At 36.4% G+C, this 16,581-nt stretch overlaps 1 protein-coding gene across 1 annotated transcript in view; it reads left to right on the plus strand.

Moving 5' to 3' along the window:
• Positions 1-16,563, plus strand: part of LOC107724382 (limb region 1 protein homolog) — a 37,663-nt gene extending 21,100 nt beyond the window's left edge. Inside the window, exons 10-16 of the mRNA XM_016533290.1 lie at positions 2,375-2,464; positions 4,225-4,301; positions 4,446-4,523; positions 9,095-9,187; positions 9,348-9,446; positions 9,767-9,833; positions 16,418-16,563. Of these exons, the coding sequence (XP_016388776.1) occupies positions 2,375-2,464; positions 4,225-4,301; positions 4,446-4,523; positions 9,095-9,187; positions 9,348-9,446; positions 9,767-9,833; positions 16,418-16,563 (650 nt within the window). The remainder of the gene's footprint in view (positions 1-2,374; positions 2,465-4,224; positions 4,302-4,445; positions 4,524-9,094; positions 9,188-9,347; positions 9,447-9,766; positions 9,834-16,417) is intronic.
• The last annotated feature ends 18 nt before the right edge of the window (positions 16,564-16,581 follow it).

Raw genomic sequence — 16,581 nt, forward strand, 5'->3', positions numbered from 1 at the left:
GGGTACAGATTTTCCCTAAAAAATCACCGGTATGGACAAGTTACACGATCCAGGAACACACCTGCTGTGTTTTTTCCTTTTAATAGATTTCTTTATGAACCTGAACCTCTACCAGACAGGGCGTGGTGCACTCATCATAATAATAATAATCACGTTTTGATCAAAGTGATTGACTCCTCAGCCTCATGTCGGTGAAAAGATGAAAGATTGTGTTTTTATTGCATGCCAGTAACTGTGTAACACTGAACTAATTGCTGCTGATCTGCCAGTGTGTCCCCCGAGGCTCTGCAAACCAATCCTCTGCTTTGAGGAGCAAATGAACCACTGAAACGGTGAAAAAAAATACCAGCATGAAACAGTAAAGTAACAGATAAATAAGAGCTAAATGAGACAGAAGTCTGTGGTTTTCCTGGAGAACCCCTCTCTGGTTTTGCCCTCTCACTCTCACCTCCTGACACACACACACTTAGAGTTCAGAAGAAACCTCAGTCCCCTCTTCCGTCAGAACCAGTCACAGCATGCACACGTCTGGCCTAGACTCTGCAGTTAGAGTATACAACTACTAGTGTTGGGGGTAACGCATTCCCAAAGTATACTTCAGTTCTGATGCAAACACTTAGTGTATGCTTGCAGCCAAATGCTTAGCATTGTCCATTTGATCCACACTCACAATCAATGGGCTGCACATGTACAGTACATGCCTACTGTGCAGTTGACGAAATTTATGTCATGCACAATTCAATTCAATTTAAACTTTTTCCAAGTAATTTTTTTTTTTTTTACCATGATATTTGAATTTCAAATATGCAACAAACATTACTTAAAAAAAAAAAAAAAAATTATTACACAAATGCCACCAGAAGCCTCTCCTTTCCCTCTTTGTCTTGAGACTCCATCCTGACACTGTCAAGTTTCTTATGGCAAAAACATAAAAATAAGACGTAAAACTAATAAGACATAATGTTTTAGGTCTTTGACCAGCATATCAGACATGCACCTTTCAAATGTGTTAACATTATTGTTCTCAGAGTATGAAGAACGTATATAAGCCATAAAAAAATAAATGACGAATGGCCAGTACACCTATTATTTTCATTATAAGCTATTTTTGATAGTAAAACGTTATTTTAAGGTGTCCTTGTTACACGTTACATGTACTTACTATTGTAATAACAATAATTTATGCATAATTACATACAAGTAACCCTAAGCCAAACCTTAATCCTAACCCTAACCATATAGTAAGTAATTGATATAATTAATATAACTCTGTACTTAAATGTATAATTACACTGTAACAAGGACACCTTCAAATAAAGTGTAACCTTTTTGACAATAAGAGGTAAAACTTAACAAAACGTATCAAACATGTTAATGATTTAATGTAATTAATCCTTAATTACATTATAAATTTTTTATTTATTGTTAGAATTTTTAGGTCCCACTTTATATTAGGTGGCCTTAACTACTATGTACTTACATAAAAATAAGTACAATGTACTTATTGTGTTCATATTGTATTCCAAAACACTTCTGCTGCTATTGAGGTGGGATACGGGTAAGGTTAGGGACAGGTTTGGTGGTATGGTTAGGCTTAAGGGTGGGCTAAGGTGTAAGGAAAGGGTCAACAGTGTATTTATAAATGTAATTACAGAAATGAATTACAGATGTAGTTACATGCAGGTGTTTTTTTTTAAATAAAAATACAATGTAAACAATAAGTGCATTGTATCAAATGATCAATTTAAATGAAAGGCCACCTAATATAAAGTGGGACTTTTTCTAATAACATATATTGCAATAATTCTATTTATTTTAAAGGACTAATGCAATAGTTTATTTTTCAAAACATTGTTTAACAGCACTGTTAACCACATGTGACATTGCAGATGTGTGGTGCTCATGAGATTTTCTTAATTGTTGCAGATGTTGAAAGTGGGAGAATTAGCACAGCAAAATAGAAGGTTTAATAGAATTGTTCAAATATACAATATGGCTGAACTGTGGTGATAAACCTCCTTCAGGGCACTGAACGCTCTCTCGCTTCTCAGGATGTTTAAGATGTTAAACTGCTACCTCCACACTGTGAAAGCTGTTTTTTTACTTTCAGTAAATGAATATATTTTTCTCTCTTGACAGATTTTCTGACAAATGGTGTGATTATATTAAGTAGGTACTTGAGTAACAGTTAAGATAACAAAGTTCAAACCACTGATTTATGTTCACATCCCTGCTGTTTTCTAGTGGTTTGATCTTTTTACAGAAGCTCTTAATAAGCCAAGGTAAACAGAATGATAGTATCTTTCTTTGTTTCAGCTCTTTGCTCTCTATCTGTCTTTTTCTAAAGCTCCAATTGTCTTTGTCTGTCACTCAGGTACGATGTCAAACTCTTATTTCCATGCAAACTCTCAGCACCATCTTTACAAAGAGCTGGACAACGTTCGCAATCAGAGGAACAAACTCGGTGAGAGATGTTTTTAACAACGTTTAATTAAACCAAATTAAACTCCGATTCTGTCAGCGCTGTCTGTTTCAAATATGTGTAGGCTGCAATATCCATTCCTCATAATATTGTTGAATTGCATAGTGTGTGCATAATTGAATGTGAACAGTCATTTGGACTGAGGCCAAATAGGGTATGGCTGTATCATTTTCGACGTCAGCCTGTGTTTTGGGGTATTATAAATGATTCCGGAGAGACGAGCAGTTGGAAGGAGAGGAGGCCACAAAGGCACTTAGGATATTGGAGTGTGATGCAAACTTTATTGTGGCTGTCTCTCCAAGTGCGGTCATTAATTTAGAGGCAGCATGGTGCATATGCAGGGAACCCTGCCAACCTCAGAGCCAGAGCAGAATCAGAGTGCGAGATGTTGAGAAGGAGAGGGTAGAGGACAGAGAGGCACAGGAGTGACAGACACTGGGATCGAGAAAAGATGTTCTAGAATTACTTCATGGATGTAGCAGGAGAATCCCTAATATTTGCCACTCTTCTGAACTATGCTGAAACCTCTGAACTGTGCTCACACAGATGTGGATTTACTTGAGTTAACCCAGAAATAACTGGTAGCTGTTATTTCAACACACTAATAAAATACAAAGCAATGAATTTTCTACAGTAAAGCTGTCGTTCTTATTCACTACCGTTCAAGGTTTTGTAGATGTTTTTGAAAGAAGCCTCTTATGTTCACCAAGGCTGCAGTTATTTGATCAAATTTACAGTAAAATTGTGAAATAATTTAAAATGACTTGTTTTCTATTTTAAAATGTAATTTATTCCTGTGATGGCAAAGCTGAATTTTCAGCATAATTATTAGCCTTCAGTGTCACATGATCCTTCAGAAACCATTCTAATATGCTGATTTGCTGCTCAAGAAGCATTTCTTATTATCAATATTATAAACCGTTGTGCTGCTTAATAACATTTTTTCTTTAAAATTCTCACTTTTTTTCCACATCACTTTTGATCAATTTAATGCTTAACTGCTAATTAAAAGTATGTTTCTATTCAAATTTTACTGACCCCAACCATTTAAACAGAAGTATGTGTTTGACACTTCACAGTAAGTTTTATTTGTTAACATTAGTTAATGCACTTGGTATCATAAACTGACAAGGACAATACTTTTACAGCATTTATTAATGTAGGTAAATGTTAATTTATACATGGACTACTACTTTTTAAAATTCTAAGCTAGTTTTATTTTATGTAATAATAATACATTTAAGCCTGTTCATTGCTTGTTCATTAAACTTGTAAAATGTTACACTGATGTAAATAGTGTATTTATTTGATAGCTCTGCTAGTTGAAAGATAATCTTCTGAAAATTGTCCTACATTAAATAGATATTTCATCTTTCTATAGTTAAGGCCCATTCACACCAAGAACGATAACTATAAAGATAACTATGACTGGAAAAAATTGTTCTGAAAGTGATTCCTACACAATATAATTTCTCAGTGCCTTTATCTTTATAGCTGTAGTGTGGACTCTGCTATTCTTTAATATTGAGAATGATTTTTAGAAATTTATCTTTATCGTTATCTTTATAGTTATTGTCCTTGGTGTGAACAGGCCTTTACTCTTTATCTTGGTTTGAAATTGTTTTTCTGAGGAATGGACTAATTAAAGGGATTGGGGATAAGTTGCTCAACGTCAGTTCATGGTAAACATACGTACCGCTAGTCAGAAACTACAATGTCGTTTCTCTCACCCTCTGTCCTAGAAAGGAGAAAGAAGGCCTCAGCCTGGGAAAAGAACCTCCTTTACCCCATAGTGATGCTGATCCTGCTTGCTGGAACGGTACGTGTTTATTTAGCCTTGGCAGGGTTATCATAACGAACCACAAAGCATGTGATTTGATGCCGTTTTTTTTCATAAGTTGGTTTGATGTTTCTTTCTACTGTTTATAATGCTTATGTTTGTTTCCATCCGTGCTGCTTGCAGGCGATTTCTGTTCTCCTGGTTGCCCTGAACATTGTGTACTTGCTTGTTGATGAGACGGCTTTGCCAAAGGGTTCAACGGTAAGAAAAATGCAAGTCAACAAACCTGAAAATATAAACAAATACTCAGCTTTTCGTTCACTTGCTCCCTCTCTCGCTGTCCTGCAAAAAGCACGCTTTGCATCAGGGCACACTGAATTCCAGATATGCTCAGGTGTGTGCTGTAGAAGAAAAGGCAGGTTGAGATGTGTATCATGTCACTGCTGTTTGATGCTTTTTATCAGAGTTGCGCTCCCATTCGCTCTGCTTGATGTCAATTCAAAGGCACTCATGCACCGTATGTGTGTGAAACTCTGTACACAGACCTCATTCGTCTTAAATGGGTGTTTTAAGTCAAAGCTCTGTAATGAAACCATCATTGCGCAATTTTCGACTGTGTGAAGACTAGTGCTGTGTTCGATACATCGATACGACGATGTATCGTCACAGAGATTTGACGATACGAGTATCGATACAGCTGTCCCAGTATCGATATTGTGGCACGTGTGCAGCAGTGGACCGAGCTTAATTTGAATACAAGAACAACGTTTAAAACGGAGTAGAAAAGTGCAAGGTTTCTAAAAAATAATGAATAGACCATAATATATAGGCTACAACAAGGTTTAATCTGGCCGCAGAGGAACACAACCGGGGTTGCCTGATATAAAGAGACGTAATCCCCAAACAGTGTTGCCAGATTGGAAATGTTCAGGTATCGTACCAGAAGCTCAAAATTATCGTATTTGGAAGAAAATTATCGTACACGAGTCAAAGTACAGAATACAGCTATTTATCTAAAAAAAACAACTTTTTGACACGACCTGCAAATTACCACAATAGATAACTAGGCGTACCGTGTTTACATTGGACGCGAGTAGTGCGACAAAATAGGCTACTATAGAAACCATTATAGGCTAATCAGTGACTGTTTGCACTGGATGCGACACGACACATCCCCGACAGTAAACCGATGCCTCATCTATTTATGACGTATTAAAATTATTTTTAACACTCACTTTGTCCGTCCAGTGTAGACAGACTTTAGCTGTTAACTCCACATCTGAGCCGATGTCATCGGAAGCCTGTGTGTTGCCAGATGTTGAGAGGGTTCTTGCCATCATGGACCGCAACATAGTGCTCGTTGGCTTTAAAGCAGGGCACCCTCCTGCATTCTTAACACACTCTGAGGTGTGCACGAGCGCATTTAGATTGTCTGTAATGAGCCGATTTCGTGTATAAATATAGAAGCCATATCACTACAACTACCATCATTTGAATTGCCATAAAATTATGAAATTATCGTACATTATGGGATTTTTTTCATTATTTTAGAACTCATCTAATTTTTAGTTTTTAAACGTAGAGAGTGTGTTAATTTGTGCAATGATAACCTACCAGCAATGTAAATATAATTTTTTTATATATTAGAATGAGTACATTACAATTTAAATTTATTAGAACGAGTACATTATTATTTATAGGCTTAAAAACAAGATGCAAACAATCAGAATATTGTACCTAGTGGAGAGTGCCCAATGTAAACATGAAACATATGCCATTACCTATATTGTACTGTGGTACAGTTATGGAGGTCCTTCATAATGCAGAGGTCAACTGCCTGCTCTGCCAATAGTTAGAAATGGCACTATAGTAAGCAGTGTTTAATAAACAGCTGTTTTACTAAATTCTGCTGAGGTGAAATTCAGTGCAGTCATATATCGTGATATGTATCGTATCGTGGCATCTGTATCGTGATACGTATCGTATCGTGACTTTGCTGGTGATACACAGCCCTAGTGAAGACAGTGTCAGTTTTCTCTTTGACAAGGAAATTACAAGCTGCAGCTGATTGAATATGGGACCAAGTCAGTTACATAATTTCCTGTTTTTGTTTTTTTTTTCTTTTAAGATGAACATTCTTTTGTTCTCACTCTTTCTTTTCCTCCATACAATGATGGTCTTATCTCACTCTACTTCACCGTTCCCACCTGCTGTCCCTGCTCCATACATTTCTTCTTTGTCTTCCCACAACAAAGGAAATTCAACATATCCTTTTTCTGGCCACGGTTTGATAGTGTTGAGCTGCTCTATAAGAGTGCCTGCTCCCCATTCTAATTATTTTATTAGTGTCGATATTTGCCTTGGCATGACGCTTGACTGAAAATCCCCCAAATTACCCTTGTCACAGTGTTCAGAGACGAAGGGCCCTCTTGACAGGCTGGTTAATGGTTTATGCGTTTGATGAGCTGGACTGGTGCCATGCTTAAGATCTCATGTAACCACGACAACCCAGCAGCGGTGTCTGCACGTCTGTTTGATGGTTTTTACGTCGGCTTGGGATGTGGCGGGGGGAGGGCCAGCATTCCGCAACATTCTTAAGAGAGAGATTGATGCGAGTTAAGGTAACTAGGTTAACTCCAGACTGTCAGATAAGGAAGGGCATCGTAAATGTGGCTGTGAGGTAAGGAGATCTAATGCAATGGCACTGCCTGCATTAAGCTGTCTGATGCACTGTTGCTAATGACTGCAATAAAAGTCTTATTGCTGTCACTCCCCATGGATTCAGAATTATTGTCGATGCTAAAAACAGCCTCATTAATGTCTGTTTCTCATCCGAACTCGTATCTCACGTGTCAATGCGGGGCAGAAGGAATGATGGAATGAGAAACGAGATGAGAGGGAAAGCGAGAGAGATCATATTTCTCTTTTTGACCTCTGAACCTTTGACAAGAGTCAACAGATATGACACATAACCTGTCAGTAAACATCTTTAAAAAAAAAAGGCCTGTCTAATCCATGATTAGTTTTTTGCTGCTTTTTTTCTGTTATTATCCTTCATCAGAGGTAGCTGAGGCACATCAAAACATGCAGTGTAGTTAGGACACACCTGAAGGAAGGTGTACACACAGATATCCTTAAACTCACTCAATCACAGGTGTTAAGCAGCGCCAGCAAACACCTGACACAGCTCTGAGCAAAAAAGGGGATTTGAGATACCTGTCCTCTTCAATAATATCAGTCGGTTTATTGCTACAAGTTAAATGACAGTCAAGGATGGATGTGTACATATGTATGTATGTGTGTGTGTGTGTGTATATATGTTATTTTAATAATAATAAAATTTATTTTATAAATATCTTTATTTTCAATACTTAAATCATGTAGTGCTGTATACTGTGTTGTTGCTTCTAAATTCTAAAAATTAAACTGACTTTAAAATGATGTCGACTTATGTTTTCTATTAAATCCTGTTTATATATATATATATATATATATAATTCTTGGGTTTTTATGTTTGATCACATTAGTTCTTTTCCCACTGCTACTACAATGTCAACTACTGGTGACACTTTAGTATAGGCACCGATTCTCTCTATTAACTAGTTGCTTATTAGCATGCCTATTATTAACATATTGGCTGTTTATTAGTACTTATAAAGCATGACCATATTCTACATCCCTAATCCTACCCAATACCTTAAATTAACAACTACCTTACTATTAATAAACAGCAAATTAGGAGTTTATTGAGGCAAAAGTCGTAGTTAATGGTTAGAGAATTATAATAAAGCGTGACCCAACTACTATTCACTTATGTAACAGTTTGAGTGTTTAATGATATTTTACGAGCAGGTGTTTAGTTGAGCTTCTCCGGTTTTTCAATCACATGTAAACTTTCTTCAGGCCTGTCATCAATAACAGCAAGCAAGACTGACATTATAAAATCTTGTTCAGATTCGATCTAATCCGGTTAGAAAGATCATCATAAATATTTTTATATGCTCTGTTGATTTTGAATTAGTCTGCTGTCAAATACACATCATTAGAATGAGAGCGGTGATTGATTCTTATTTTATTTTTTTTGCTTGTCAAGCCCAGACTAAAGTTGTTTTACATTGATAAATTATGTCAAATAAATGTTGGCTTTTATTGTAATAATTCCAATCCAAACCTTCAGATCACGTCAATGACTTCAAAAGATATTAAAGGCCTGAGATTGAAAAACTTTGTTTGCCAGCGCATTTGTTTTGGTTTCTTTTTTTCCACATTTTTCTCTTAATTTTTGGCAGCCATTCATGCTATGCAGCCTCTTACTGTAAGAGCACCATTGCCTTTTTTTCTTCTTCTTTTTTGTTTGAACACCTGCTCACATATTATGCGTGTGTGAGCGGCGGTGAATTTAAAAAGATTTCTTTCATCTGCTTCCATTCATTACTTCGCCAATTTCACTCTGTCTGTCCTCATTGGTGAGAGGGGAAACTTCACTAATCTGAGCTTTATGTGTTTTATTTCTTCATAATAGCGTTCACTCAGAACAGCTCCAAATATTTGTGCCGCTTTTTTCTGCTCTCACTGCCTGAAGCACTGAGGTGTCAACACTGTAGTCTTATTTAGATTACACCGCTTTGGTTGTAACAGGAGCCTGTGCATTGGGCACGTCGCTAAAACACGTCCACTACATGCAGTTACTCCACTCAGTCCAGAACCTCAAACGGTGCCTTTGAGAGACATACGAAAAATGTTCATATTCTGAAAGCAAATTTTATGTGGAGGAAAAAAAAATCAGTTTATGAAAATAACCATTGACAGTAACTTTCACTCTGTTTCTGCAGGAAAGAGATATTGGAAATGCCTCCTTATCCACATTTGGAGTTGCCCAGGCGGTTATCGAAATCATTCTCATGTTGTATCCTTTGCTGTGTGTGATAATCTAATGCTGCATAAGCTCCAGTCGAGTGTTTGATCACAGATTGTGTGTGTTTAGTGAAGGGACTCAAAGCTGTTTGCTTATGATTGTTGTGAGTGTGTTCTAGAGGGAAATGTTAGTGAATGGTTTGACGGAAACAACTGGGTTAGTCTTAACTCTTGAACCGTTATCTGATGGTCTCATCTGTGGTTGGCTTCTATAGCCTTCGCATCTTTCAGGAGCTCACACCCAGAAAAGACGACACTACCATGACAACGGTAGGATCTGCAACACTGCTTCAGTTTTAAGGCCTGTTCACACTAGGTTGGACTAACTGTATAAAACATTGACAATTTGTTGTGGAGTAAAATTGTTTCCAATTCTGAGAAGTTGAATTCTTGTCATTCTTCAACAAGGGGGGTGCCCTTGGGGGGGCGGGCCGCCCCACTAATATAATGGCAGGGGAAACACTGATATTATTTTGCAAGAAATTTGGTCATGGTGCATTTAATGTTTTTAGCCATCAACTATGGGATCTTTTATCATATATTAAATTTGGAATGGTGGAAATGTTTCTTAGTCTTGTCTTTTCTTGTAGATCATTGGTTGCTGTGTATCCATTCTAGTGCTGAGCTCGGCCTTGCCTGTCATGTCCCGAACACTTGGTAAGGTCCTCCTAACCTGCATGTGTACATACACTGCCATTCAAAAGTTTGGGATCAGTAAGATTTTTAATGTTTTTTTAATGGAGTCTCTTATGCTCATGAAGGCTGTATTTATTTGATCAAAATACAAAAAAACTGTAATATTGTGAAATTATTATTGCAATTTCTAATATTGGTTTCTTATTTTAATATACTTTAAAATATAATTTATTTCTGTGATGCAGCACTGAATTTTCATCAGCCATTACTCCAGTCTTCAGTGTCACATGATCTTTCAGAAATCATTCTAATATGCTGATTTATTATCAGTGTTAAAACTGTTGTGCTGCTTAATATTTTCTGGAACCTGTGATACTTTTTTCTTTGATTCCTTGAGGAATAAAAAGTTAAAAAGAAACAGCATTTATTAAAAATAGAAATTTTTTGTAACAATATAAGTCTTTGCTATCACTTTTTATCCATTTAACACATCCTTGCTGAATAAAAGTATTAATTTAAAGGTGACATATCATGAAAATCTGACTTTTCCAGGTTTTAAGTGCTATAATCAGGTCCCCGGTGCATCTACCAACCAAGGAAACGTGAAAATGATTAACCCAGTAACTTTGTTTTGGTAAGCCTTTTTCTGCAAGCGTCTGCGAAAACGAGCGCGTCTGATTTCACTCCCTTGGTGACGTGGCAAATGGATCTCATTATAATATGCCCCTTAATCTGTCAGTTTCCACCCACGGCGTCGTTATTTTGATTTCGCAAGCCACAACGGTGTACCAGCTCTAATGCCATGGCGAAAGTTTGAGCAAAACATGCTAACTGTTCTGCCTTTGGCTGCACAGACGAGCACAGAACACTATTTAGAGTCCCAGCCTCAGAGGAGACAAGAGAGCAGTGGATTTATTGATTTATTTAATGTATATTGCTGCTGCCAAACAGATCTAAAATAAACATGCGATTTATTGCCCAGCTGTTGTAACTCCTTTAAAGAGCAGGTCATATGGTTTTTTAAAGTGTCCTAATATTGTGTTTAGGGCTGCAACAACTAATCGATAAAATCGATTATTATCGATAATGGAAATAATCGACAACGATTCTCATTATCGATTAGTCAGGTCTGCCCACAGTGCATGTCCAACATCAGCTGGTCGCGTCAAATTAAAGCACTGAATTACAAAATGCATCTAAAAATAGTGGAGGAAACAGAATGAGATGCTGCGGGAGAAGGACGTGAACCAAGCTGCCCAAAACATGAGAATTCTTTATTTTAAGCTTTAAACTAACTTAATGCATTAGCGTAGGCTAATGGCTTGCCCTGTCAGGAAGCTTGACAGATGCGTATGCATCCTCAGCGCAAAAACTTTCAGTTTACGGTCATATGCTTAACTGTAAATATCACAAATTCACGCAAGCATTTCCATTTTTGCATTAATTGTGTTTGTGATTGTGTTCCTGCAGAACATTACTCTCACCTGTTGGTCAACACTGAGTTTGTGATTTTATTCGTCTTTATTATCTTTATTATTATTTAAATTTTTAATGTAGAGATTTAAACTATATTCACTATGCAGTGCTTAACAAATTTATTAAAACAAAATGTATGTAAGTTTTTTAACAAATTAGGTAAGGTTTGTGCCACTGCTACTCTAAACTTGGTGATTACCAAAATCATTTTTTAGCTTTCTGTATGGGTTAGTCCTCCAATATGCATAAGCTCTTTAGTTATGAAAGGCATAGGATGCCATTTTTGTTATTATGTAAATAAATTATATTTATTTGTTTCAGTTTGTTATTTGCCCAGTAAATGACATTATCATTGTTAGATTTAAAATTTTTTTTGACAGATTCCTAAAATATTTGTGTTTTCTCTTTATTATGACAGGTGGTCTAATAAATTAAGCACTGTATGTTTTCATAGCATTCAGTTGGCATGTTTGTTTGAAAGACATTAGGCAGAATGTGGAATAGTGTTTTTTTCCCCCAGAAAAAATATAAAAAATTGGGCTTTTTTTTGGTTTTTAATCTGATTAATCGGGGAAAAAATAACCGGCCAACTAATCGATTATCAAAATAATCATTAGTTGCAGCCCTAGTTGTGTTGGAGTCCCCTACAACAGGTTTAAATGCATCTAAGGTCAGAAAACACTGTAATTTTCCCAGAATATACATTTATACATAGAGTCATTTGTCCATGATTTCGAAACGGTTTGTTCGGTTCAGTTCTGAGCGAAATGTCTGTAAACCCCTCCCTTCCACAAGCCTACTCTGCTCTGATTGGTCCGCTGGCCAAGCCTGTTGTGATTGGCACAAAGATGAGCGCTTGAGCAAGTTAGCGAGCGCTACCATCTGTGTGGCCAAGTCCGCGGTTGTTTTTGATGTCGCGGGTTGTAGCGACCCCAATAACGTCATATTTAGGCACTGGAATGCGAATTTACCAGGGGAACCCCGACTGAAAGCGTGTATTTTACACCCCAGAACGCGATTTTTAAAGGGGGACCACCCTCGAAACACGATTGGGCTAGTTTTGAGTAGCAATTGGGCGGGTTTTGTTGTGACAACCTGGCAACCCTAGCATGCACCTTTACATAAAACAATAATATAGTGCTCCAATCAGTTCTTAAAATAATGACATAAAAACATTTTGTTTAACACTTATGCAAGCGAATCGTGCCCACAGCTGCTAAACTGTAAACACTTAACAAAATAATAATAGTGGATATGTTAGCCGAGTGATAACGTGACTAACTGATGAAACAATACAGTTTGAAAACCAAAATATATTGTGCTTTACCTGGAAACCTAAAGCCGCACTAGGTATACATCACATATTAGCACAAAAAAAAAACTTGATATTTTGAGCACTCAATTGAAAATGTACACATAACGTATCAATCATACTTACAGGTTGTGGTTCGGAGACGCTTGTTGGTCCAAATAAAGAAGATTAGAAGCCAACGAAGATAAAAGGCAAGATTAGAGAAGCAGTCCTCGGTAAAATGACGAGCACAACAAAAGGTTTATAACTACTCATTAAGGCGATTCTGAGACAATATCTTTATTTATCATGCACTTTTTTGATTAACAACTTTGCAGACTGTTTACATTGAAGGATAGCTACCTTACAAACTGCAAAAGATATATTTTTCGAAAACCCATATGACCTGCTCTTTAAAAAAAAAAAAAAAAAAATTTACTGACCCCAAACTTTCTATTTTGAATAAACACTGTTCTTTTTTACTTTTTATTTATCAAAGAATCCTAAAAAAAAAATATCACAGGTCCCAAAAAATATTAAGCAGCACAACTGTTTCCAACATTGATTATACATCAGCATATTAGAATGATTTCTGAAGAATCATGTGACACTGAAGACTGGAGTAATGATGCTGAAAATCCAGCTTTGCTTCACAGGAATATATTTTAAAGTATATTAAAATTGAAAACTGTTATTTTAAATTGCAATAGTATTTCACAAAATTGAATTTTTTCTGTATTTTTGATCAAATAGATACAGCATGGATGAGCATTACAAACATTTTTTAAAAAAACATAAAAAAAACTTACTGATCCCAAACTTTTGAACAGCAGTGTAATTTTTGAATACAATTATTCAAAAGCTGTATTCAAAAGCTGTAACTTTTGAATACAGCTGTGTATTTTTTGGGTTACCATAAACATTACATTAAACATTTGTTTGTGTTTGGATACTACCATTTTCATAAATTTTTCAGCTGCATTGACGTATACACATACAGGCAAACTCATTTCCACTGTTAAGATTTAACAAGTTACATTCCAGCAGGATTTGCCATAGAGATTTTACACAAGAATGGAGCGAGAAAAAGGACAGACGAACAGCCGTCACAATAGCTGCAATAAACAACATGGCAAGCTACAGACACAGCTGTTCAAATAGCATTGTGTGTATGTGTGAGTGAATGAGTGAGTATCAGTGACTCACTGGGAGCTTCAGAAAAATATCAACATTTCTGCTGTGCTGCACTGAATAGATGAAAGGAGAGGTTGCTTGAAGTATTTTTTATTTTTTTTTGACCAAAGAATTTCAACAACTTTGGTCATACAGTCTCAGACAAATTAAAACACATTTACTATCACATAGACTCACACACATCCCCCGTGTGGAAAGATGGGAGTCCTGCAGAAATACTGCGCGTGTGCGTGTGCGTGTGTGTGTGTACAAATATTTACAGGTTTGGCTGTATCTGTGAGGTCCAAAATATCTTCTCTATTGAAACGTCCTCACTAACATAGTAAAACATGTTGAACACTGACTAGTGAGCCAGACATCACTAGTTAAAATCATGAACAGCTGAATCATGTTTTTGTGGGGGTGATGTTTAGGGTTAGGGGTCGAGTTAGGACATATCATTAACCTTATATAAAACAATGGAGGTCTATAAGATGTCCTCACTAATATAGTGTGAAGTGTGTGTGTGTGTGCGTGCGTGCACATAACAGACTGCAGGAGCCTGTTGAAAATGTGGGAAAGGCAAACTGACTTGTGTGACAGCACTGACTTTTACACAGACAGTTAACAACTCTCACCCTAACACTCTCTTTTTTTAACGATATTAAACTCTTGATTTTTTTTTTCCTTTCTGAGAAGTAGGTTTCTTTATTTCACTAAGCCATTACAAGGGGTCACCTGAGAAAGAATTAGCTAAATAAGAGATTTGTTCATCAGTGAGAGAGTGCCATTCACCTAATGTTTTATGCCATTGTTTTAATTCAACATGGCTGTCAGTGACTAGCTGTTATAGACCTTGTTGTATCTGAAGGACTACAGATGTTATTAGATTCTATGCAATTAATTTACTTTGAATAATGGTGTAAATTTGACCACGGCCAAAGAATCAGGCATGCAGAAGAGAAACCTTTTGACATTAGAATTTTGCTCAGTTTAAATGTGATTCTCTTTACAATTCCTTTTTAAACGTTACAGAGTACAGAAACGGGTCATTGCCCTCATCAACTGGTCATGAAGTCTAGAAAAGCTCCTTTAATTAAATAAACTAAATTGTTTAGTTTATCCTTCTGCAGTTTTTTCTTCTTTTAGGACTGGCGGGAAAAAACTACAAGGGATTTATCAAGGTGGAAATCCTAGGGAAGAAAAATCCTAAAGTAAAAAATAAATTAATTAATTGGTGTAACTAATGAATACATTTGAGGATTTAGGTTTGCCAGTGTACACTGTTGGTCTTTAATTGCGATAATTAGTAAATGCTGGACAGACAAACAGTTTTTTTTTTTAAACCTGGCTCGTCAGTCTGAAAACTAAGCACATCTAACTTAGGATGAATATGTTTGCCCAAGGATGAAAACCCGACCCTTTTTTACCACTTTCAACAAACTGGATGGTGCTTGAGATTTTGAATGGAAACATTGAAGTTGTTTTAAGTTATCCTCAGGAGTCAGCCTGTTGTACCCAATGTTTTATTTAGAGGTAGTCCAGAAAAGGGTTGAATTATAATGTTATTTAAAGGAGCACCCAAAAGCAGGAGAGGAGGAAAAAAGAAACATGCCCAATAGGAAAAAGCCATGATGCAAAGGGGGAAAAGGAGGTAGATTGTTCCAGGTTGAATTATAATGTTATTTAAAGGAGCACCCAAAAGCAGGAGGAGGAAAAAAGAAACATGCCCAATAGGAAAAAGCCATGATGCAAAGGGGGAAAAGGAGGTAGATTGTTCCTTTTTGAAATATGAAGCTAGTTGAACTCTGATTTGACTGTGATTAAAAGTGCTTAATTTGACGTCAGTGGTTGTTAATCCTTTATCTGTCCTCAAACAAATGTTTCAGATCTTTGGAGTGTTTGATTTGAAATCAGAAAATTGAACATGAAAGTACTTCTATGAAAAATTGAATCCTTTTTCAGAAGTTTAAATTGCTTTGTAAAATGAATCTCTTTTAAATATTTTGTTATTTTAATGATGAACTCACTTGTATTTTTTGCCTTATTTTATCTTGTTTGTATCCGTCTGTGTTAAGTGATGAAGTGATGACCTGTGTTAATTCATGTCAGATTGCACATGCTGTATTCAGTATGATTAATTCAGGCAATCACTTGTTTGGCAACTTGGAAAAACAATACTCAAATTTCAGATTTTTATGCTGTACACATTTCTTTTAAATGTCCACATGCACCCTGTGGCCATGGATCATTTAGTCATATAAAAATAGCACAGTGCAACTTGTCCGTTTTGTTTCAGAAAGAATGTATTATCTGACGACAATAAACAATCTTCATTCTAACTGAAATATGACAGCAGATGGTAAATGTCAGACTTATCTAGGATGTGGGAAAAGATACCTTATTATGTTGTGTAATCTGATTAAGATGGAGCTGTAGTCCTTGAAGTGTCTTTCAGAATGGCCTTCTTTTTATCGTGTCTTCATCATGAGCCCTCACCTGCTCTTTCAGTCCTTTCTTTCCAACAAACCATCTCCCCCTTTCTTCACTCTTTGTTTCTATTTATGCTTGAGATTTTTTTTAAGAAACTCCCACCTATTGTATGTTTAAAAAAAAAATAGGGAATCTGAGAATTTACCATTTTTCTGTGTCTTACTTGCTGCAGGAATAACAAGGTTTGATCTCCTGGGTGATTTTGGACGATTTAATTGGCTTGGAAATTTTTACATCGTACTTTCGTACAATCTTCTGTTTGCTGTGGTAACCACATTGTGTCTGGTCCGAAAATTCACATCTGCTGTGCGATGCTGACCTGCACACCTAAAAGGG

Source organism: Sinocyclocheilus rhinocerous, unplaced genomic scaffold, assembly GCF_001515625.1.
Source record: "Sinocyclocheilus rhinocerous isolate Xijiao unplaced genomic scaffold, SAMN03320098_v1.1 scaffold245, whole genome shotgun sequence".
Taxonomy (NCBI): Eukaryota; Metazoa; Chordata; class Actinopteri; order Cypriniformes; family Cyprinidae; genus Sinocyclocheilus; species Sinocyclocheilus rhinocerous.